This window comes from Mustelus asterias, unplaced genomic scaffold, assembly GCF_964213995.1.
Source record: "Mustelus asterias unplaced genomic scaffold, sMusAst1.hap1.1 HAP1_SCAFFOLD_85, whole genome shotgun sequence".
NCBI lineage: Eukaryota > Metazoa > Chordata > Chondrichthyes > Carcharhiniformes > Triakidae > Mustelus > Mustelus asterias.
In genome coordinates, this window is record NW_027590139.1 from 734886 (window position 1) to 759682 (window position 24797).

The 24797-nt window shown below is 46.1% G+C and overlaps 3 protein-coding genes across 6 annotated transcripts in view; 1 reads left to right on the top strand and 2 right to left on the bottom strand.

Moving 5' to 3' along the window:
- Window positions 1-22983, top strand: part of LOC144483989 (uncharacterized) — an 80539-nt gene extending 57556 nt beyond the window's left edge. Inside the window, exons 5-6 of the mRNA XM_078202565.1 lie at window positions 14793-15326; window positions 22129-22983. Coding sequence (XP_078058691.1) covers window positions 14793-15326; window positions 22129-22983 — 1389 coding nt within the window. The remainder of the gene's footprint in view (window positions 1-14792; window positions 15327-22128) is intronic.
- Window positions 477-3643, bottom strand: LOC144483965 (uncharacterized). 2 transcript variants are annotated; one of them, XM_078202539.1, is made up of 2 exons: window positions 3513-3643; window positions 477-2666 (listed from the first exon to the last, which is right to left on the bottom strand). In XM_078202539.1, the coding sequence occupies exon 2, from the start codon at window positions 2306-2308 to the stop codon at window positions 1487-1489; it is 822 nt and encodes a 273-aa protein (XP_078058665.1). In that variant the 5' UTR covers window positions 2309-2666; window positions 3513-3643; the 3' UTR covers window positions 477-1486. The 2 variants fall into 2 exon arrangements, with proteins under 2 accessions (XP_078058665.1, XP_078058666.1); XM_078202540.1 differs by having other exon boundaries at window positions 3587-3638.
- On the bottom strand, window positions 4216-12485 carry LOC144483949 (uncharacterized). Of its 3 annotated transcripts, none has more exons than XM_078202508.1 (2): window positions 12401-12485; window positions 4216-7679 (listed from the first exon to the last, which is right to left on the bottom strand). In XM_078202508.1, the coding sequence occupies exon 2, from the start codon at window positions 7494-7496 to the stop codon at window positions 6291-6293; it is 1206 nt and encodes a 401-aa protein (XP_078058634.1). In that variant the 5' UTR covers window positions 7497-7679; window positions 12401-12485; the 3' UTR covers window positions 4216-6290. The 3 variants fall into 3 exon arrangements, with proteins under 3 accessions (XP_078058634.1, XP_078058636.1, XP_078058635.1); XM_078202510.1 differs by having other exon boundaries at window positions 6086-7679; window positions 12302-12485; XM_078202509.1 differs by lacking the exon at window positions 12401-12485 and adding an exon at window positions 12185-12262 and having other exon boundaries at window positions 6217-7679.
- Window positions 22984-24797: the final 1814 nt, after the last annotated feature.

Here is a 24797-nt window from a genome sequence, read left to right on the forward strand (position 1 = left end):
TTAACGCTGCAATGAAGTTACTGTGAAAATGCCCTCGATCAACCTCTGAGTGTGCGCACAGACACACTCAGGTCGTGAACGAAGATCAGTCCATCGTTCAAACCAGCCTCCCATCCATTGACACTGTCGACACTTCCCACTGCTTCGGAAAAGCAGCCAGCATTATTAAGGACCCCACACACCCCGGACATTCTCTCTTCCGCTTTCTTCCATCGGGGAAAAAAAAACAAGTCTGAGGACACGAACCGACCGAGTCAAGAACAGCTTCTTCCCTGCTGCCATCAAACTTTTGAATGGACCTACCTCGCATTAAGTTGATGTTTCTCTGCACCCCAGCTATGACTGTAACATTCTGCACTCTCTCATTTCCTTCCTTATGTACGTTATGGTTTTTCTGTATCGCGTGCAAGAAATAATCCTCTTCACTGTGTACTAATACGTGTCAATAATAAATCAAATCAAATACGCATTTTCTTCATTCATTTATGGGACATTTATTGCCATCCGAGTTGCCCTTGGAGGGCATTCGAGAGACAACCACATTGCTGTGGCTCTGGAGTCATATGTAGGCCAGGCCAGGTAAGGGCAGCAGATTTCCTTCCCGAAAGGGCACTGGTGAACCAGATGGGTTTTTCCGACAATCGACAATGGTTTCATGATGATCAGTAGGTTCTTAATTTTATTTAATTGAATTCAAATTCCACCATCTGCCGTGGCGGGATTCGAACCCGGACCCCCAGAACATTAGCTGAATTTCTGGATTAATAGTCTAGCAATAATACCCACTCGGCCATCACCTCCCCCCAACCCCCCTTAGAGTCTGCGTACTGCAGCCCGATGACTGAGGCTGGGCTGGTCTTGGTTCTGGCCTGGAGGGGTCAGACATTGAAAGTTTCCCACTGGTCCAGTAGGCCAGCTGGACTCCAGTGGGGAGCTTCACGGTGCTGGGGTGGAGTGTTGCTGCAGGGAAGGTGGGGATGAACGTTGGTGCAATGACGCAGCCCTGCTTGACCCCAGTTTGCACTCATTCTGATTGCCTCACCATAGGAAGGATGTGATTGCACTGGAGGGGGTGCAGAGGAGGTTCACCAGGATGTTGCCTGGGATGGAGCAGCTGAGCTATAAGGAGAGACTCGATAGGCTTGGATTGTCTTCTTTCGAGCAGAGAAGGCTGAGGGGGGACATGATTGAGGTGTATAAGATTGTGAGGGGTATGGACAGAGTGGACAGGAAGCAGCCGACAGGAAGCTTAGTTGACGGGTCAATAACGAGGGGGCATCATTTTAAGGTGAGGGGCAGGAGGTTTTGGGGGATTTGAAGAAAAATGTTTTCACCCAGAGGGTGGTGGGAGTCTGGAATTCACTGTCTGGGAGGGTAGTGGAGGCGGGAAACCTCACAACCTTTAAAAAGCACATGGATGAGCACTTGAATGTTTTGACAGTTCAAACACCATCAGCCAAGTGCTGGAAAATGGATTAGTGTAAATTTAGTATAGTTTTGTCAGTGCAGACTCGATGGGCTGAAAGGCCTCTTCTGTACGGTATGACTCTGACTTGTGAACTCGCTGGTGTTTCTGCAGTCGGGATGAATGTGTGAATCCCTTCCCACACACGGTGCAGGGGAATGGCCTCTCCCCAGTGTGAACTCGCTGGTGTGTCCGCAGGGCAGATGACGATCTGAATCTCTTTGTGCAGTGAGAGCAGCTGAAAGGTCTCTCCTCAGTGTGAATGCGCTGGTGGGACATCATTAGCTGAGAGCTTTTGAAATCCCTCCCACAGTCAGAGCATTTAAAGGGTCTCTCTTGGGTGTGAGTGACATTGTGCCTCAGCAAGTAGGGCAACTGACTGAAGCCTTTCCCACACACAGAGCAAGTGAATGACCTCTCCCCAGTGTGAACTAACTGGTGTCTCCGCAGGCCTGATGCCACACTGAATCCTTTCCCACACACACAGCAAGTGAATGGCCTCTCCCCAGTGTGAACTCGCTGATGGCTCTGCAAATCAATTAACTGAGTGAATCCCTTCCCACACACAGAACAGATGAAAGGTCTCTCCCCAGTGTGAAATCGATGGTGTCTCTGCAGACTGGATAACCGAGTGAATCCTTTCCCACACACAGAGCAAGTAAATGGCCTCTCCCCAGTGTGAACTCGCTGGTGTCTCTGTAAATCAATTATCTGAGTGTATCCCTTCCCACACACAGAGCAGGTGAATGGTCTCTCCCCAGAGTGACTGCGTCGATGAATTTCCAGCTGAGATGGGAAACTGAATCCTTTCCCACAGTCCCCACATTTCCACGGTTTCTCCATGGTTCAGGTGTCCTTGTGACTCTCCAGGTTAAACAATTAGTTAAACTCAAACAGAACACGGGTACAGTCTCTCCCCGCTGTGAATGCTGCGATGTATTTTCAGGCTGTGTAACTGATTAAAGCTCTTTCCACACTCAGTGCACTGGAACACTCTCACTCGGGTGTGTGTGTGTATTTCGGTGCTTTTCCAGTCACACTGAAATTTAAAATCTCCTGAAGCAGACAGAACAGAGAAACATTTCCATTCTGGATTCAAATGTCGATAATATTCAGGTCCCGACGAATTGAGGCCTCTGTCAGATGTTGATGTGACATTTGGTTTGAGATTTCTGTCTGTAAATCCTCACCTTCTGATATCCTGTAAAAGGAATTTACAAAAGTCATCACAGTCAGTACAGGATAGAAATTCAGAACAGACAGTTCTAGTTTCTATGGAACATTCTTTCCTCTCTCATTCCCCAAAAGATGCAAATCTCCATCCCACACACTCTCCCTCCATTCTCACTCTGCTGTATCTAATATTCACCCTGCCAATTCTCCTGAAGGTGCTGATTGACAGATCCATGCTCACTGCTTCCTGTCCTGGATACAGAGAGCTGGAAATCTCCATGCAGCCGCCAGACAGATGTCTACAATACTGGATAAAAGTGTAATATACAGGACATTATTTGAATCGTGATAGAGCAGGCATTTGAGGAAGATTTATACTTGGGTAGGGAGAGCACACGATCTGGAACTCGCTGCCTATAAGGATGGTGAAACAGAAGATGAATGGGAAAGAAATCTCATGATATAGTGGGATCTGGAAAGCAGAATTTATTTCCCTTTCCAAAAGAGAAAATGCTGGAAAATCTCAGCAGGTCTGGCAGCATCTGTGAGGAGAGAAAAGAGCTGACGTTGAGGCCAGATGACCGTTTGTCAAAGTTATTTCCCTTTCTTTCCTTCTCTGCCACCGCTCTGCCTCGTCAATAAGACATTGGGACTCAGAGGGTTGATGCAGTTTGATGGACAAGTTGTCTCCATTCTGAACACTGGGGAACAAGCCCCTCCCACTCATTGACAATATTACCCCGTAAAACGATGCCGGCCTGCGCATGCGCCTTGTTGCATATTGCCCCCAATAAAGATGGCGGCCATGAACACGGCCCGACCATGAGGAGCTGCGGTACCGCTCGGTACAAACTGGGTCCGTGAAGCTCTTTACCGAGGTTCGTGGCTGACACAAGCTGCTTACGCAGCGTTTCCATCCACCCGCGAGATCCCTCGCCCCCTCCGTACCGTCAATCACCGCTAATCTATCTCCGAGCCGAAAAAACAGCCCGTCTCCGTCGCCATGACCCACAATGCGCATGCTCCAGTCAGAGCGGGCTCCGCCCCTCATTCACTGTGATTGGTTGGAGGTCCGAGCGGGAAAGGCTGGTCCTCCAGCCCCTTCTCTTCCCATTGGTCCGGGCTACCGTCAATCAGCCGGGTATTGTGACGGTGGCTTGCTGTTTGTCCAATAATAACAGTGACAGAGTCTCAGTGTAACAATGACCCACACAGGCTCCAATACAATCAGAGTGGGGATGGAGCACAGAGACAACACAGCAAAGCACTGACTTACTCTCAGTGTAACAATGACACACACAGGCTCCAATACAATCAATCAGAGTGGGGATGGAGCACAGAGACAACACAGCAAAGCACTGACTTACTCTCAGTGTAACAATGACACACACAGGCTCCAATACAATCAGAGTGGGGATGGAGCACAGAGACAACACAGCAAAGCACTGACTTCAAAACAGAAAATGCTGCAAAACCTCAGCAAGTCTGACAGCAACTGTGGAGAGAGATTCCATGATGTGGAGATGCCGGCGTTCGACTGGGGTAAGCCCAGTAAGAGGTCTCACAACACCAGGTTAAAGTCCAACAGGTTTATTTGGTAGCACAAGCCACACAAGCTTTCGGAGCGCTGCCCCTTCGTCAGATGAGTGGGAGTTCTGTTCACAAACAGGGCATATAAAGACACAAACTCAATTTACAGAATAATGGTTGGAATGCAAGTCTTTACAGGTAATCAAGTCTTAAAGGTACAGACAATGTAAGTGGAGGGAGCATTAAGCACAGGTTAAAGAGATGTGTATTGTCTCCAGCCAGGACAGTAAGGGAGATTTTGCAAGTCCAGGCAAGTTGTGGGGGTTACAGATAGTGTGACATGAACCCAAGATCCCAGTTGAGGCCGTCCTCATGTGTGCGGAACTTGGCTATCAGTCTCTGCTCAGCGACTCTGCGTTGTTGTGTCGTGAAGGCCGCCTTGGAGAATGCTTACCCGAAGATCAGAGGCCGAATGCCTGTTTTACACAGCACATGGTCATTCTGAATGGAGAATCTCTGAGTTGTACAATTCACCTCATTCAGGAGCCAGATTGTCTGCTCAGAAAGAGGAAGGTTTCTATGACACCAATGAAAAGCAACACACACACTCACAGACACCCTCACACACAGAGTCTCACACCCTGCAAATTATCTCCTGTCACTTTTAGTCGTTTTGAAATAAATCCTGAATGAACTATAAAATCATTCATAAGTACTTGTTGAGATTCCCCTGAAAGACATCTATACTGTTCATTTCACTCCCTGTAGTTGTGATTTCCATATTCTCGCCACTCTTTGTGTAGAGAAATTTATCCTGGATTTCCGATTGGATTTCTTAGTGACTGTTTTATATTGATTGTCTCCAGTTTCCCAGTAACTTCACTGCAGTGTTAATCTAAGCCTACTTGTGATTAATAAATAAACTTTACTTTTTGCTCTTCCCCACAAGAGGAAACACTATTTCTGTATCGAAGCATTTTATAAATTTGAGGACCTCTGCTCAGGTTACCCCTCAGCCTTCATTTCTCAAGAAAGAAGAACTAGCCTGTCAATCCTTTCCTGATAAAAAAACACACATTTTGAAATTCATTTCTGGGATGTGGGCATTGCTGGCTTGGCCAGCATTTATGGCTAATCCCTGATTGCCCTTGAGAAGGTGGTGGTGAGCTGCCTTCTACATTAAAATCTCATCATTAAAATCTTCTCTGCACCCTCTCCAGTGCCTGGATATTTTTTTAATAATACGGTGACTAGAATGGTATGCAGTGGTCAGTAAGATTCTTGATCAGAGAGTCACAGATTTTCCAAAAGTGGTTTGAGTTTATCCATGGTTTTAAATTAGATTCTTAGGAAGCAACAATTTAAAAATGATGTATAATAAACAAGGGAAAAAAAACAAGACCCATGGCAGGTGAGTAACCGAGGCCCCAGCACTGATCCTGCGTTACCCAAATAGTCACTGCCTGCCAGTTGGAAAAAGACCCGTTTAATCCTACTCTTTGTTTCTTGTCTGCCAGTCAGTTTTCTACCCATCTCAGTACAACAGCCCCAATCCCATGTGCTTTACTTTTTGTGAAGAAGTTGCCGAGTTGGCGGACGAGGGGAATCGGGTTCACGTTATCGATCTCAGGGCATAATCATCAACAACTTGTATTTACACAGAGTGTTGTGGGGCTGGAGGAGGTTACTGAGATACCGAGGAACTTTGTTTTATTCATTTTTACGGAATGTAGACGTCACTGGCTGGGCCAGCATTTCTTGCCCATCTCTAACTGCCCTCCATTTCAGAGGGCATTTGAGAGTCAACCACATTGCTGTGGGTCTGGAGTCACATGTAGGTCTGACCAAGTAAGGACGGCAGGTTTCCTTTTCTAAAGGACGTTACTGAATCAAATGGGTTTTTACGACAATTGATTAAAGGTTGAGGTTTGTCATTAGACTTTTAATTGAAGATTTTAATTGAATACAACTTTCACCATTGCCTGTGGTGGAATTTGAACCTGGGTCCCCAGAGCCTTACCCTGAGTCCAGTGATAATTCCACTGTGCCGCTGCCTCCCCTATTGATCCAATTGTTATTGTTTATCTCAGGGCGCAGAAACAACAGAATCCAACTTTGCCGGTCACACATGAAGTCGTCTATGTTTCAGCAGGCTGTAATACTGATTAAATCCCTTCCCACACATGGAGCAGTTGAAAGGTTTTGCCCCAGTGTGAACTCGCTGGTGTCTCTGCAGGCGGGATGGATCAGTGAATCCCTTCCCACACAGGGAGCAGGTGAACGGTTCTGTCGCAGTGTGAGCCCGCTGGTGTTTCAGCATATAGGATGAATCAGTGAATCCCTTCCCACACACAGAGCAGGTGAACGGCTTCTCCCCGGTGTGAATGCGTTGGTGTCTCAGCAGGCCAGATGACTGAGCGAATCCCTTTCCACACACAGAGCACAGGAACGGCCTCTCCCCGGTGTGAATGCGTTTGTGTTTCAGCAGATCATCACTTCTTTTAAAGGTCTTATTGCATTCTGAGCATTGAAAAGGTCTCTTATCAGAGTGAATGTGTTGGTGTTGATTGCAGGAGGAAAACTGAGCAAATCTTTTGCCACAAATGGAGCAGGAGAACGGCTTCTCCCCTGTGTGAATGCGGCGGTGTCTCCGGAGGCTGGATGACTCCGTGAAAGCCTTCCCACACACGGAGCAGCTGAATGCCTTCTCCCCGGTGTGAATAGGCCGGTGACTTAGCAGATGCTGCAAACAAGTAAATGCTTTCCCACAAACAGGGCAAACGTATGGTCTCTCCCCAGTGTGAGTGCCCTGGTGTCTCAGCAGACTAATCCTTCTTTTGAAGGTCTTCTCACATTTAAAGCATTTAAAATGTCTCTTCTGAAAATGAATCTGTTGGTGAACGGTGCAGTGGGAGGACTGAGTGAATCTCTTCCCACACTGGGAGCAGCTGAATGGCCTGTCCTTGGTGTGAACTTGTTGGTGCTCAGTGAGATGCACTGAGTCGCTGAATGACTCTCCACAGTGAGAGCAGCTGAACGGTCTCTCGTGTGTGTGAAGGAGCTGGTGCTCTGCAAGGCGGGAGGACTGGCTGAACCTCTTCCCGCAGTGGGAGCAGCTGAACGGTCTCTCGTCAGTGTGAAGGAGCTGGTGTTGGGCCTGTTTCTCAGAGGTTTCAATGCTTTGCCCAGAGTCAGAGCTTTGAAGAGGCTTCTGAATAATGTGATCGAGTTGGTGAGCCAGCAGGTTGGACGAACACATGAATTTCTTCCCACACACGGAGCAGGTGAATGAACTCTCACTATTGCGAGCTCGCTGTCGTGTCAGCATGTTTTCCAGCTGTATCAATCCCTCCCCACAGGAGGAGCAAGGAAACAGATTCTCACCAGTTTCCAACTGAGATGGTCAATTAAATCCCTTCAGATGTACAAATCTTCAAATCCCAATGAATTGATTGACTCTGTCTGACGTGAGATTTGTTTGTCCAGACTGCAAATCCTCCTCTTCTATTTCCTGCAAAATAAGTTTACAAAGAATTACGTGGCTGGCACGGTGGCACAGTGGTTAATCCTCCTGCCTCACAGCACCAGGGACCTGGGTTCGATTCCGGCCATGGTTACCTGTCTGTGTAGAGTTTACACAGTAAGGAGTTTAACAACACCAGGTTAAAGTCCAACAGGTTTATTTGGTAGCAAACGCCACTTGCTTTCGGAGCGCTGCTGTGTGGAGTTTGCATATTCTTCACTTGTTTGCGTGGGTTTCCTCCAGGTGCTCCGGTTTTCTCCCACAGTCCAAAGATATTCAGGTTAGGTGGACTGGCCATGCTAAATTATCCATTTTCCCCCCAGGGTGTGTAGGTTAGGGAGATTAGTGGGGTAAATAAGTTGGGTTATGTTGTTGGGGCCTTGGTGGGATGCTCTGTCGGAGAGTTGACTTGATGGGCCAAATAGCCTCCTTCCGAGCTGTGGAATTCTATGAATATATCTATCCTGGACTGACAGTGATGACTTTTGTAAATTCCCTTTGCAGGATATTGGAAAGGAGGATTTACAGCAAGAAAACACAAACCAAACATCACGTTGAGATCTGACAGTCACTCGGATCATTAGGAGCTGATTGTTATTGTCTTTGAACAGGGAAGGAGAATTGTTTGTTCTGTCTGTGACAATACACAAACAGGCCATTCGGTTTATCGAGTCTGTACTGGAGTTTATACTCCACATGAGTCTCCTCTCATTCTGATCACCACATCTCAGCTTTTCAGTTGATTTTTCCAATCCCTTTTCTCTCATAAGCTCATATATTTTCCTTTTGAAAGCATCTAAAGTATTTGTGTCAACCACTTCCAGTCGCAGTGAGTTCCATATTCTAACAACTGTCCGAAGAAAGAAACATCTCCTATTTTCCTGTTTGATTTATTTGTTGTCTGTTCATGGTTCCCAGTAATGGAAAAACCAACAAGTGGAAACATTCCATTCACATCTACCTACTTATCCCATTCAGAAAGCCCGTTCAGAAGAGACAACATTTTTCTCTTGGTTTGAGCTTGTTGTGTGTAAATCCTTAATTTCTAACCCCCTGTAACAAAAAATATCCAAAATCCATCACGATCGAAAATCTAGGTACAAGTAATTCAGAAAGCTATTATTTGTTATGAGGGGAATGGAGTAAAAGCAGGGAAGTTATGTTTCAGTTGCACATGGTGAGTCTGTATCTGGAGCAATGTCGACATTTCGATTTCCTTATTTAAGGAAAAATATAAATGCATTAGAAGTTCATAGAAGGTTTAGTCGACTAACACCTGGAATAGGTGGATAGTCTGATGAGGAGCAGTGAAACAGTCTCTGCTCGAGTTTAAAAGAGTAAGAGGCAACTTAATTTAAACCTTTCAGATCCTGAAAGGTCTTGGATGTGGAGAGGAGTCATAGAGGTTTATAGCATGGAAACAGGCCTTCAGCCCAACTTGTCCATGCTGCCCCTTTTTTTAAACCCCGAAACTAGTCCCAATTGCCCGCATTTGGCCCATATCCCTCTATACCCATCATACCCATGTAACTATCTAAATGCTTTTCAAAAGACAAAATTGTACCTGCCACTACTACTACCTCTGGCAGTTTGCTCAAGACACTCTCCACCCTCTGTATGAAAATATTGCCCCTCTGGACCCTTTGTATCTCTCCCTTCTCACCTGAAATCTATGCCCTCTCGTTTTAGACTCCCCTACCTTTGCAAAAAGATATTGACTATCTAGCTGATTTATGGCCCTCATTATTTTATAGACCGCTATAAGATCACCCCTATGCCTCCTGCGCTCCAGAAAAAAAATTCCCAGTCTATCCAGTCTCTCCTTATAACCATCAAATCCCAGTAGCATCCTCGTAAATCTTTTCTGCACTCTTTCTCGTTTAATAACAACCTTTCTATAATAGGGTGACCAGAACTGCACACAGTATTCCAAGTGTGGCCTTGCACAAGTCTTGTACAACTTCAACAAGACGTCCCAACTCCTGTATTTAATGTTCTGACCAATGAAACCAAGCATGCCGAATGCCTTCTTCACCACTCTACCTATGAACCTGTACCCCTAGATCTCTTTGTTCTGTAACTCTCCCCAATGCCCTACCATTAACTGAGTAAGTCCTGTCCCGGTTCAATCTACAAAAATGCATCACCTCGCATTTATCAAAATTAAACTCCATCTGCCATTCACCAGCCCACTGGCCCAATTGATCAAGATCCCGATGCAATCCTAGGTAACCTTCTTCACTGTCCACTATGCCACCAATCCTGGTGTCATCTGCAAACTTACTAACCATACTGCAAACTTACTAACCATGCCTACTAAATTCCCATCCACATCATGAATATAAATGACAAATAACAGTGGACCCAACACCGATCCCTGAGGCACACGGCTGGTCACAGGCCTCCAGTTTGAAAAACAACCATCTACAACCACCCTCTGTCTTCTGTCATCAAGCCAGTTTTGTACCTATTTGGCTACCTCATCCTGGATCCCGTGAAATTACCCTTATGCAACAACTTACCATTTGATACCTTGTCAAAGGCCTTGCTAAAGTCCATGTAAAGAACATTAACTGCACTGCCCTCATCTAACTTCTTGGTTACCCATTCAAAAAACTCAATCAAATTTGAGAGACATGATTTTCCACTCCAAAGCCATGCTGACTGTTTCTAATCAGTCCTTGCCTCTCTGCATGCCTGTAGATCCTGTCTCTCAAAATACCTTCCAACAACTTGTTGGAAGTGTTGTTTACTCTTATGGGAGAATCTCGGGGTCACTGTTTAAACAAGTGTTGCGCATAGAGACAGATTAGATATTTTTCACACAGTGGGTCGTGAATCTTTGGATCTCCATTCCTCAAAAGTAGATATATATCTCTTGGGGCAAAAGGGATATTATGGGGGGATGGGTGGGACAAGGGTATTGAATTTGAGGATCAGCCATGACCATAATGAATGGCAGGGAACGTTCAAAGGGCTGAATGGTCTACTTCCGCTTCTATTTTCTATGCATGTTTCTATGTAAACATGAGGAGCTTGGGGCTGAAGTGTAACCAAAAGGTCATACGACATAGGAGCAGAATTAGGCCACTCGGCCCATCGAGGCTGCTTCACCATTCAGTCATGGGCTGATATTTTTCTCATCCCCATTCTCCTACCTTTTCCCCATAACCCCTGATCCACTTATTAATCAAGAACCTATCTATCTCTGTCTTAAAGACACTCAAAGACCTGGCCTCCACAGCCTTCTGTGGCAAAGAGTTCCACAGATTCACCACTCTCTGGTGGGCCAGTGGGCTGACGAATGGCAGATGGAATTTAATTTCGACAAATGCGAAGTGATGCATTTTGGTAGATTGAACCAGGACAGGACTTACTCAGTTAATGGTAGGGCGTTGGGGAGAGTTACAGAACTAAGAGATCTAGGGGTACATGTTCATAGCTCCTTGAAAGTGGAGTCACAGGTGGACAGAGTGGTGAAGAAGGCATTCGGCATGCTTGGTTTCATCGGTCAGAACATTGAATACAGGAGTTGGGACGTCTTGTTGAAGTTGTACAAGACATTGGTAAGGCCACACTTGGAATACTGTGTGCAATTCTGGTCACCCTATTATAGAAAGGATATTATTAAACTAGAAAGAGTGCAGAAAAGATTTAGTAGGATGCTACCGGGACTTGATGGATTGAGTATAAGGAGAGGCTGAATGGACTGGAACTTTTTTCTCTGGAGCGTAGGAGGCTGAGGGGTGATCTTATAGAAGTCTATAAAATAATGAGGGGCATAGACAAGGTAGATAGTCAATATCTTTTCCCAAAGGTAGGGGAGTCTAAAACTAGAGGGCATAGGTTTAAGGTGAGAGGGGAGAGATACAAAAGTGTCCAGAGGGGCAATTTGTTCACACAGAGGGTGGTGAGTGTCTGGGACAAGCTGTGGGTACAATTGTATCTTTTAAAAAGCATTTAGGTAGTTACATGGGTGCGATGGGAATAGAGGGATGTGGGCCAAATGCAGGCAATTGGGATTAGCTTCAGGGGTTTTAAAAAAAAGGGCAGCATGGACAAGTTGGGCCGAAGGGCCTGTTTCCATGCTGTAAACCTCAATGACTCTGGCTGAAGAAATTCTTCCTCATCTCTGTTTGAAAGGAACATCCCTTTAGTCTGAGGTTGTGCCCTCTGGTTCTAGTTTTATCTACTCGTGGAAACATCCTCTCCATGTCCACTCTGTCCAGGCCACGCTGTACCCTGTAAGTTTCAATAAATTCCTCCTCAACCTTCTAAACTCCAACAAGCCGTGTAACCGCTTCAGGTAAGTATTCCGGGATGCAACCTCTCATACTGAATATGTACATGACCCATTAACTTCTCTCGGCTGCAAACGTGAGGTGCAGCCTGGGAGTGGGTGAAGCTGTTTGAAAATCTGATGCTCAAATTTAGTCATTTTTCCGAGCACTAGGACCCGGTGGGAGCAGAAACACAAAGACCCGCCCCCTCACGGTTGCGTCACCAAGACACCAGCGCATGCGCTCTGCTCCCTGCTCAATCAAGATGGCGGCTGTTAACCTGAGCTTCGTCTCGGGAAAAAGACCCGAAACTGCAAACACGGGACCTACGGGCTCATATTCGATGTTTGAGGCCTTTAACAGGTATTTAGAAACCGTCTACGTCCATCCGCCTGTTCGATTGCTCCCTCTATGTTTCTGCATCCTTACCGGCTGCTGATGAGACAGAGGAACTTCTCTCCAGTCGCTGTCACCCGCACTGCGCGTGCTGCAAACGCCTTTGCTTACCGCGCATGCGCACTTCTCCCATGCGTGGAACAGGGAACTCTTCCGATTGGTCCGGAGCTGCGCATGTTTCAGGTTCCGCCCCTCATTCACTCCGATTGATTGGAGGACCAGCCGCTCCTGCTCGGTCCTCCAGTCCCGCCCCCTCTTCCGATTGGTTCGGAGCTGCCGTCAATCAGTCACCTGGGCATTGTGATGTGGAGCATGCGCAGTGTCATTGCTGGCCTTGGCGCTTGTTTGTCCCGGAGAAGCGGAGTCAGCGTTAGGCGGTGGCTGGGAGGATTTGGAAACACTTTGTGGATCCGCAAACCCTTCAGAATCATTGTCAGCTCCCTGGTTTGCAGCTGCGGGGCTTCTCCCTCCCTCCCTCCCGGGAACAGGCCCAGGTTAACGGCCCCATCCTGGCTCAGCCACTGGAGGATGGTTCACATCAGAGGATGGGGGAGGGGGACAATAAATAAGAGGTTACACTTTGGCCTCAAATCAATGAGGACTCTGATCTCTGGGAAGGAAGGAAACCCTGGGAGGTGGGCGGGGAGGATTCACAAACACCCGCTGGAGGCCCCAACATCCCCAATAAGACCCATTGGTTTTATTGTCAGTCTGCAGACAGCAGCTGGAGAACTGAATCCACAGTAAGAGTTTTAACAACACCAGGTTAAAGTCCAACAGGTTTATTTGGCAGCAAATGCCATTAGCTTTCGGAGCGCTGCTCCTTTGTCCGATTGAGTGGATATCTGCTCTCAAACAGGGCATACAGAGACAGAAAATCAAGTTACAGAATACTGATTAGAATGCGAATCTTTACAGCTAATCAGGTCTTAAAGATACAGACAGTGTGAGTGGAGGGAGCATTAGGCACAGGTTAATGAAATGAGTATTGTCTCCAGACAGGACAGCCAGTGAGATTCTGCAAGTCCAGGAGGCAAGCTGTGGGGGTTACCGATAGTGTGACATGAACCCAACATCCCGGTTTAGGTCGCCCTCATGTGTGCGGAACTTGGCTCTCAGTTCTGCTCAGCGACTCTGCGCTGTCGTGTGTCGTGAAGGCCGCCTTGGAGAATGCTTACCCGAAGATCAGAGGCTGAATGCCCATGACCGCTGAAGTGTTCCCCAACAGGAAATGAACGGTCTTGCCTGGTGATTGTCGAGCCGTGTTCATTCAGCCGTTGTCGTAGCATGGTTTCCCCAATGTACTATGCCTCGGGGCATCCTTTCCTGCAGCGTATTAGGTAGACAATGTTGGCCGAGTTGCAAGAGTAGGTACCGTGTATCAGGTAGATGGTGTTCTCACGTGAGACGATGGCATCCGTGTCGATGATCCGGCACGTCTTGCAGAGGTTGCTGTGGCAGGGTTGTGTGGTGTCGTGGTCGCTGTTCTCCTGAAGGCTGGTTAGTTTGCTGCGGACAATGGTCTGTTTGAGGTTGTGCGGTTGTTTGAAGGCAAGAAGTGGGGGTGTGGGGATGGTCTTGACGAGATGTTCGTCTTCATCAATGACATGTCATTGATCAGAACTGAATCCAGACAGAGGAGAGGGAGGGAGGGAGAAAACTGGGAATGGAGGAAAAGAATGTTGGAGATGATGAGATGGGTTTGGATTTCAGCCCAGGGAGGAGGGAGAGTGTGTGGAATGGGGATTTACAGGTTTGGGGAACAAGCGGAAAAAATGTTCCAGAGAAACTAGAATTGTCTGTTCAGAATTTCTATCCTGGACTGACAGTAGTTTTGTTATCTTCTTTTGCAGGATATTTGAAGGGGAAGATTTACAGACTGGAAACTCAAATCAAATTTCATACGAATATTTTACAATCATTCGATTTATCAGCACCTAAACTCAATTAGCCTTTGAATGTGGAAGGAAAAATGTTTGTTCTGCCTGTGGGAAAATATTTCAAACATCAGTGTGACTGGAGAAGCATCGAGACACATGGACACACTGGAGTGAGACTGTTCCAGTGAACTGACTGTGGAAAGAGCTTTACCCAGTTACGCAGCCTGAAAAACATCACACCATTCACTGTCAGGTGAAACCGTACACGTGTTCTGTGTGGACAAGGATTTAACAGATCATCCAACCTGGAGAGACACAAAGACACCAGCACCATGGAGAAACAGTGGAAATGTGAAGACTGTGGAAAAGTTTGTAAAACCCCATCTCAGCTGGAAATTCATCGATGCTGTCACACTGGGGAGAGACCATTCATCTGCTGTATGTGTGGTAAAGGATTCGCTCAGTCATTTAGCCTGGTGTCACACCAGCGAGTTCACACTGAGGACAGACCTTTTAAATGCTCTGACTGTGGGAACAGTTTTAAGAGTTCTGAGGGTTTAATTCACCATCAACGGGTTCACACTGGCGAGAGACCATTCAATTGCTCTCAATGTGGGAAGAACTTCAGGCAAGTATCTCACCTCACTGAACACCTACGTGTTCACACTGGGGAGAAACCCTTCACCTGCTCCATGTGTGGGAAGGGATTCACTTGTGCTTCCCACCTCACTGAACACAAGCGTGTTCACACTGGGGAGAGACCATTCAGCTGCTCTCAGTGTGGGAAACATTTCAGGCAGTATTCCACCCTCACTGAACACAAGCGTGTTCACACTGGGGAGAGACCGTTTGTTTGCTCCTTTTGTGGGAAAGGATTTGTTAAATCATCCCATCTTCTCAGACACCAGCGCATCCACACTGGAGAGAGACCATTCACCTGCGCTGAGTGTGGGAAGAGATTCACTACGACATCTCACCTCGGTGAACACCAGAGTCTTCACACTGGGGAGAAACCTTTCACCTGCTCCCTATGTGGCAAGGGATTCACATGTTTATCCTACCTCAGAAGACACAAAATTGTTCACTCCGATGAGAGACCCTGTAAATGTTCTGACTGTGGGAAGAGGTTTAAAAGCAGAAATGAACTGATGAAACACCAGCCTCTTCACACAGGGGAGAGGCCGTTTGCTTGCTCTGTGTGTGGGAAGGGATTCACTCAGTCATCACAGCTCAGCAACCATCAGCTTGTTCACACTGATAAGAGACCATTTAAATGCTCTGACTGTGGAAAGAGCTTTAAAAGTGCAGGGAATCTGCAGAGACACCAAACCACTCACACTGAGAGAGGCTGTTCAGCTGCTCTTCATCTGGGAACTGATTCACTACTTCATCCCAAATCACTGAACACCTGCGGGTTCACACTGGTGGGAGGACATTCCTCTGATTTGAGTGTGGGAAGGGATTCACTGTCATCCAGCCTGCTAAAACACCAGTGCACTCCCACTGAGGGAGCATGTTCACCTGCTCCGTGTGTGACAGGGGATTCAATCAGTTCAGCAGCTTTATTTCACATCAACTTGTTCAGACCGAAAAATAAATGGTTTTGATGTTCTGATTGTGACGAGATTTAAAAGTGCAATGGATCTGCTGCAACACAAGCACAACACTGAGCAGAGGCTGTTTACCTGCTCCATGTGTGGGAAGGGATTCACTCAGTCATTGTATCTCAGTAAATATCAACTTGTTCACAATGAGAAGAGACTGTTTAAATGCTTGGACTGTGAGAAGAGGTTTAAAAGCTCCCTCCCTAACAGCACCGTGTACCTGTACCACAGGGACTGCAGTGATTGAAGAAGGCAGCTCACCACCACCTTCACAAGAGTAATGAGGAAGGGGCAATAAATGCTGGCCTGAGCATTTGAAAAATGGAAAGAAGTCATCGGTGATTTTTCACTCAGTTATTAAGAAGCAACAGTTTAGATATGATACATAAAAGACATACAACCTGTAATAGGTAAGATCCCGGATGAAGGAAATACTGATCTCCGCTAATCGCTGGAGGTGATATTCTCCTCGGAAGGGTTTACTGATCCCGGATCAGGGGGATACTGATCTCCGTGTCTGGAGGTGATATTCTCCTCGGAATGGTTTACTGATCCCGGATCAGAAGGATGCCGATCTCCTGTCTCAGTCACCTTTAGCCACTTTGAAAAGCTCTTTGTTGTTTGAAGTGATTTCCCCACACAAAATTCCATTTATGTAGCTTATTTCTGTGGCGGCGGGGGAGGGGGGGGGCGCGGGGTGGTGGTGTGGTGGCTCGTGTTGGTGTTTATGTCAATCATTTATTTAATTATCATTTGCAAGGGACAGATGTTCAGTGAATTCCCTGCTATTTCCATTCGAGTCAGAGAGGTTTACAGCATGGAAACAGGCCCTTTGGCCCAACTTGTTCATGTCGCCCCTTTTTTTAACCACAAAGCCAGTCCCAATTGCCCGCATTTGGCCCACATCCCTCTATACCCATCTTACCCATGTAACCACTTTTTAAAACACAAAATTGTACCCGCCTCTACTACTAATCTGGCAGCTTGTTCCAGATGCTTACCATCCTCTGTGAAAAAATTGCCCCTCTGGACCCTCTTGTATCTCTCCTCTCTCAATTTAAACCTATGCCCTCTAGTTTTAGACTCCCCTACCTTTGGGAAAAAATATTGACTATCGAGCTGATCTGTGCCCCTCATTATTTTATAGACCTCTATAAGATCACCCCTCAGCCTTCTACGCTCCAGAGAAAAATGTCACAGTTTATCCAGCCTCTCCTTATATCTCAAACCATCAAATCTCAGTAGCATCCTAGTAAATCTTTTCTGCACTCTTCCTAGTTTAATAATATCCTTTCTATAATAGGGTGACCAGAACTGTACACAGTATTCCAAGTGTGGCCTTATCAATGTCTTGTACAACTTCAATAAGATGTCTCAACTCCTGGATTCAATGTTCTGACCGATGAAACCAAGCATGCCGAATGCCTTCTTCACCACTCTGTCCACCTGTGACTCCACTTTCAAGGAGCTATGAACCTGTACCCCTAGATCTCTTTGTTCTATAACTCTCCCCAATGCCCAACCATTAACTGAGTAAGTCCTGCCCTGTTTTGATCTATCAAAATGCATCACTTCACATTTATCTAAATTAAACTCCATCTGCCATTCGTCAGCCCATTGGAAGTCTCTTCAGTCACTTTGTGGTTCATTGCTTGCTGCGACATCCTGTTTAACCTTTATGTAGTGAGTTTACATATAGGCCATGATCACCCCACCCTACCAAGTTTGTCTTGTTTCAGGTCTGTGCTGGAGAGACGCTTTTGGTTGGGATAAACAGTCTACACTGTCCTATAAATTCAATACATTTAAGACTGATTAAGTGGCAATTGTTTCCTGATTTCCCCATCCTTATTCACTTCTCACAAATGATTTCTGATTAACCCAGTAATTCCTAAACCACGAGCTTGTTTTAATTTCTTGATTACATATCATCGATATGTAATCAAGACGCTACTCGAATGATCAGAATCAGCAATACAAACCCTTGAGCTTCCAGCAAGACTAAATGTAAAATATAGTACAAGTACATTTTTCACTCAGTAATTAGAACATTTCATTTTTCTCAGCGCAGCAGCTGGCAGCATTTTAGATTCAATACCAATTGTTCACTTCTCTTCTAGCTGGGTCATCCAGGCTGGAAACGTTGGCTCTATTCTCTCTCCACAGAAGCTATCAGACCGGCCGAGATTTTTCAGCATTGTCAGTTTTTGAATTTCTTGATATCAGCTGGTCCAGTGATTATTGGCACAGTATCGCGCTGTTTTTACACATTTTTCCTGGCTATTTTCAAGTGACACAGTGTTCCAGCTGTTGGGTTTATGTTGTACCATCAAGTAGACTTTGCTTTTTGCTTCAATGACACGTCATCTCTGCTGAATGGATCTCAAACCAGTCTTTGTTGTGTGTGGGGTCATCTGGACCCGAAACGTCAGCTCTTTTCTCTCCTTACAGATGCTGCCAGACCTGCTGACATTTTCCAGCATTTTCTCTTTTGGTTTGTTGTGTGTTCCACCTTTACCAAATGTTGCTGCTGCTGTGTCAGAAATTATTGAACTCAGCGACTTTCCAGTTGCATCAATATCAATGTTGATTGTTAAAGTTTTAATTGATGTGTCTGTAAAATATTTCACTATTTTGTTCAATTTTCCTTGATAATTTCATTTCAGAATGGGAATGTCACTGTGAAGAACGTGTAAATCAGTAATTGTCAGCAAGGATTAATCAACACTTTCTAATTGGAGATGTTAATTAATGGACCCTTTTAAACATTGACTTCTGGATTTTGTATCAATTTAGGATTGAAGTAAAAGTTTATAATTTTATTGTAAACCAGTTCCTGAATTCTTGAATTTAGGAGAAAGATCACAGAATGTGCGTTTAAAAAGGGACATTGCAGCCCCGAAAATCAGTGACATTTCCAGAATATTGAACTCCAGCCACAGGGTTTGTTAACATCAGCAAAATCAAATCAGATATTGTCAGATTATCAATCCTGAATGTGATAAACAGCAGCACTAACAACAGCAGAATTCAATCCCTTCAGTCACTTTTGAACTCGCTGATGTCTCCGCTCTTTAGCTGCCTCCGTGAATCCCTTCCCCCACACACAGCAGATAAATGGCCTATCCCCGGTATGAATTCACTGGTGTACCATCAAGTTGGAGGACTTTGTGAATCCCTTCCCACATATAGAGCAGATAAATGGCCTCTCCCCAGTGTGAGCTCGCTGGTGTTCAATGAGGTTGGATGAAGATCTGAAATTCTTCCCACAGGCACTGCAGTTGAATGGCCTCTCCTGAGTGTGAACTTCCTGGTGGTACTGGAGGCTGGATAACTGGGCAAATTCCTCCCCACACACGGAGCAGGTGTACGGCTTCTCCCCAGTGTGAATTCACTGGTGCGCAGTGAGGTTGGCTGAGGACCTGAACCTCTTTCCACAGTGAATGCAGTCTTCTCGGGTCTCTTTCCTGTGCTGTACTGTTCTTTTTTCTTTGTTCTTTGAGTTCAGAAATCGGGAGATAATGCTGCAGCTGTATAGGATCCTGGTCAGACCCCACCTGGAGTACTGTGCCCAGTTCTGGTCGCCTCATTACAGAAAGGATGTGGAAGCCATAGAACGGGTGCAGAGGAGATTTACGAGGATGTTGCTGGGATTAAGTGGTATGCCTGATGAGGATAGGTTGAGAGAGCTAGGTCTATTCTCCTTGGAGAGGCGAAGGATGAGAGGTGACCACTTAGAGGTATATAAGATGTTGAGAGGTATTGATAGAGTGGATTCTCAGAGGCTTTTACCCAGGGCTGAAATGGTTGTCACGAGAGGCCACAGGTTTAGGGTGCTGGGGAGTCGGTACAGAGGAGATGTTAGGGGTAAGTTTTTCACTCAGAGAGTGGTGGGTGCGTGGAATCGGCTGCTGGTAGTGGTGGTGGAAGCGGATTCGATTGAGTCTTTTAAGAGACTTTTGGATAGGTTCATGGAGGTTAGTAAGATAGAGGGTTATAGATGAGCCTAGAAGGTAAGGAAATTGTTCGGCGCAACTTGTGGGCCGAAGGGCCTGTTTGTGCTGTCGCTTTTCTATGTTCTATGTTCTATGTTCTCCTCAGTGTGAATAAGCTGGCCCTCCAACCAATCAGAGTGAATGAGGGGGCGGGGCTTGGCTGTGAGTGAAGCATGCGCAGTCTAGTTAATGGCGACGGAGACAAGCTTTTGTTCCTTGGATCTGCCATCCGTAACGGAGAGAATGGCGAGACGAAGGGAACCACGGATCAGGTGAGTGACTGGATACGTAACGTAAACACGTTACATGAACCGCAAATACGGAAAAATATCCCACCGTTTCCCGCGAACCGTTGCCCCCTCCCTGCAGCAGGGGCCGCAGCTTTCTCACAGAGCTGGGCTCAGCGGCCGCTATCTTTATCCAGGCATTAGCAGAAGAGCGCATGCGCGGCTCCATCTTTGTTCGGGGCAGGAGCAGCAGAATGTGTCCATCGCCGCCACCTTTGTTGGGGGCAACAATTTTGATTATCTCCAAGTGAGAATCTCTATTCGCCTGCTTCACTCTGTCACTTCCAGTTTCTTACTGATGAGGCAGAACAATGATATATATCCAGGGCAGTCACCATTATTTGTATTTATATTGTGCATGAATAGAATTAAACTTTTAAAGACATTTCAGAGAAATGTTATGAAATAACAATTGACATTGAGCCACATGACGAGATATTAGGTTTTAAAGAGAATCTTAACTGAGAAAAGTGAGGTGGCGAATCAGAGAGGTTTAAGGAGGAAATTCCAGAGCTTCTGAAATAGGCAAAATCAGTAATGATGGAACGATTAAAATCAGGAATGCTCAAGTGGTCAAAATTAGATGAGTGCAAAGATCTCGGAGGGTGTGGGCCTGGAGGAGATTACAGAGATTGGGATGATTGCAACCATGGAGGAAAACAAGGATAAGAAATTTACAATCTTGGTGCATCTTAAAATGAAGCATTGTATTTCAGTGAGCATTTGTTTGTAGATCAGCATTCGTCAATATATGTGCCATGGGTGGCACAGTGGTTAGCACTGCCACCTCACAGCGTCAGGGACCCGGGTTCGATTCCCGGCTTGGGTCACTGTCTGTCTGCGTGGAGCTTGCATGTTCTCCCCCGTGCCTGCGTGGGTTTCCTCTGAGTTCTCCGGTTTCCTCCCACAGTCTGAAAGACGTGTTAGTTAACTACCCAAACAGGCGCCGGAGTGTGGCGACTCGGGGAATTTCACAGTAACTTCATTGTAGCGTTCATGAAAGCCTTACTTGTGACTAATAAATAAACTTTCGCTTAAACTTTAATCTTTAAATGGGGGACATTTCTGCTCATCCAACCTTGGATGTCAGACAAGTTCGGATGCTATGTAGCTTGGAGGGGAAGTTGCAGGTGATGGTGTCCACATACTCTTGCTGCCCTGGTCCATCCAGGTGGTGGAGGTTGAGGGATTATGAGATTGTGGTTCAGTTCTAGGTCGAGAGAATGCCTCCCATTTGCCCCTGTCTCTTGCTACTTTCTCTCTGTCTCTCTCTCTGTCTCTCTTGTAACATAGATTTCTCTGGCCCAGGGTGCTACATCATTCAATATGATGATGACATGTGGTTGAAAGGCAGAGCAGCTTCGACAGGCTGAATGGCCTCCTCCTGCTCCTATTTCTTGTGTTGTTGCAGAGGCCAGGACCTTGTGTAGACTCAGACCAGAGGCCGGCTTTTTTCCCTGAAGGACATTAGTGACCATTTCACTTCTGACAAAGGATCAAACAGGTTTCATGGTCACTTTTTCCTTGTGCCAGCCCCATAAATAACCAGATTAATTCAGCTCAATTTCACAACCTGCCTTTTGTGAGTTCTTTCTCATCCCCTTTTTTCTGTTTAAAATCAATTTCAGATTATCTGAAGCGGAGGATTTCCAATCAGAAAACTCAAACCAAACATCCCATCAGGATCAGATGGAGTCACCCAATTTATTGTCAGCTGAATATTTGTGAGTTTTGAACATGGAAGGAAAAAGCACTGTTCACAGTGGGGAGAAACAGTGGGAATGTGGGGAGGGATTCAGATCTCCATGTGAACTGGAAACTCATCGGCCCAGACACACTGGGGAGAGGTCATTCACTTGCTCCAAGTGTGGGAAGGGATTCTCTCGCTCATCCAGCCTGCTGCAACACCAGCGAGTTCACACTGGAGAGAGACCTTTCAATTGTTCCGACTGTGGGAAGGGATTCGCTCAGTCAGGCAACCTGCTGAGACACCAGCGAGTTCACACTGGGAAGAGACCATTCACTTGCTCAGAGTGTGGGAAAGGATTCGCTCGGTCCTCTGACTTGATGGCGCACCAGCGGGTTCACACTGACGAGAGACCATTTAAATGTCCAGTCTGTGGGAAGTGCTATAAAAGTTCCCGGGACCTGATACTCCATCAACGTGCTCACAGTGACGAGAGGCCATTCAGATGCTCTCAATGTGGGACTGGGTTCAAACAATCATCTCAACTCACTGAGCACCAGCGTACTCACACCGGGGAGAGGCCATTCACCTGCTCCGTGTGTGGGAATGGGTTCAGTCGGTCATCTAACCTGCGGACACACCAGCGAATTCACACTGGGGAGAGACCTTTCACCTGTTCTGAGTGTGGGAAGGGATTCACTCAATTATCCACTCTGCTGAATCACCAGAGTGTTCACAATGAGAAGAGACCATTTCAGTGCCCAGACTGCAGGAAGTGCTACAAAAGTTCCCGGCAACTGCTCCACCATCAACGAGTTCACACTGAGGAGAGACCTTTTAAATGCCCAGACTGTGAGAAGTGTTTTAAAAGTTCTGGGGAACTGATGCGCCATCAACGTGTTCACACTGACGAGAAACCATTCAGGTGCTCTCACTGTGACACTGGGTTCAAGACATCATCTGACCTCACTGTACATCAGCGAGTTCACACTGGGGAGAGGCCATTCACCTGCTCCCAGTGTGGGAAGGGATTCACTCAGTCATCCCCCCTGCTGACACACCAGCGAGTTCACACCAGGGAAAGGCCGTTCACCTGCCCCAAGTGTGGGAAGAGATTCACTCAGTCATCCAACCTGCTGAGACACCAGCGAATTCACAAATAATTTCAATAAATTAGCTTTGTGTTAACAGTGTTTAATCTTTTAACTCCTTTAACATATGTTATTTCCTTTTGAAGGGTTCTCATGCTCCCCTGTCTCTTCCATCCTCACCTCCAAGTGTGAGGAGCTCATGGAGCTTCTTTGTGAGATTGGGACAATCTGATCAGCTGCCTCTGCTGCTTCCCTCCCTTCCACAAGCCCACCGGGACAAACCGTGTCTAAAGTTCCATCTTGCCCAAGCCCAGAACTTACAGCTTTCTCCAGTTTCTCTCCTATCTCCCTTCATGCCCTCTGCATCTTGTCCATGAGACCCACCTTGTGCTCCATCAACCCTATTCTCACTAAACTGCTGATCATCCAACTTCCCCACATTAGGTGATATTGTTGACGGTTCTCTCTTTTCTCTCACACTGTCCCTCTCACTTTCAAATCCACTGTCATCACCAATCCTAAAAAAACACTCAATCCCACAGTCTTTGCCAACTGCTACCCCATCTCCAACCTCTCTTTCCTCTCCAAAGCCCCTGCACTAGGTGTCCCCCAAGTGTTTATCCTTTGCCCCTCCTGTTTCTCATCTACATGCCGCCACTGGGTGACATAATACAGATAGACTGTTGTCTATCTTCTTCCTTCTCAGCTTCTCTGAGCTGTGAACCAGGCAGCTGAAAGCTGATACTTATTAACTTTTTCTGGACACAGCCCTTTGTACATGATCAATGGTGTTCCTGAACTCTGGTTCACATGATCAGTCTCTGATTGATTTAATTCCATCTACAGGTCCAGGCAGAGGGCGATCGAAGGGGTCTTCAACCTGACTCTCTGCCCCCTCTAGTGCAGCTATATTCGTGGCCAGGTGTCCCTGGAAAGGGAGCATGCAGTGTCCAAGGGCACCACTGAAGCCTTCCATGCCCGCTGGGCACTGTAGGGACTGGGGTGTATTATTGACCCCTTTAATCAAATTTTAATTTGATGTTTTAAGTTTCCTTTCCGCTTTGTTTTTTGTTTCGGGCGGTTCCCCTCCTTTTAGGGAGCTGCCCCTTTTGAGTTGTCCCGAAGTTAAGCTGATTTTGTTTATTTGGTTGGACACAAAAAAGATGTTCCTGATTGATGTCGGTGGTGTGTAATCAGTTTCTGATTGGTTTCTTCATGGTGATGGTCATCTACCGATCATTTCCTGCAACCTCCTGACTGGCCCTCTAATGTATCAGTTACTTTCGGAGTCTGCCCCACGTTATAACCTTTCCTGTCATTTTATTAAATTTTATGGCTTCGTACTGAGCCAATGGGAGGCCTAAAGATATCTTCTTTGTCACTTATTTGAGATAAGCAAGTTTATGGTGTCAACTCCCAATGGTTAACATTTGGGTTCATTGTCTCTAATGTCTAATTGATGTGTAGAAATCCTGTAGAGTTCTCATTGGGGCAGGTGACTATCAGTATATTTTGGTTAAAGAAAGTGCTTGCTGGTTTTTGTAGTGGTTGCCAGAGCTTGGAACACAGTTAATTAAAAGGACACAAAGTGACACACAGCCTTAAACTAATACAGAAATTACAAAGTTACTTCAGATCTGAAATCCAAAGTGGCATCAAATCAGTGTGTAAAAGGTGAGATAGCAGGAAACACAAATACAGTATGATACATTCAATTGATAAATGTTCAAAACGAATGAGTCAGAATAACTACTGTGTGATGAAAACTAAACTGAAACCTTTAATTTTTCAAACCAAAGATGGTTATAGCGTGTGAAGGAAAGTCACTGCTTCTTTTAAGATATTAAAAGGTTAAACTAATTTATGACACGGTGCTGAAGGTTTGA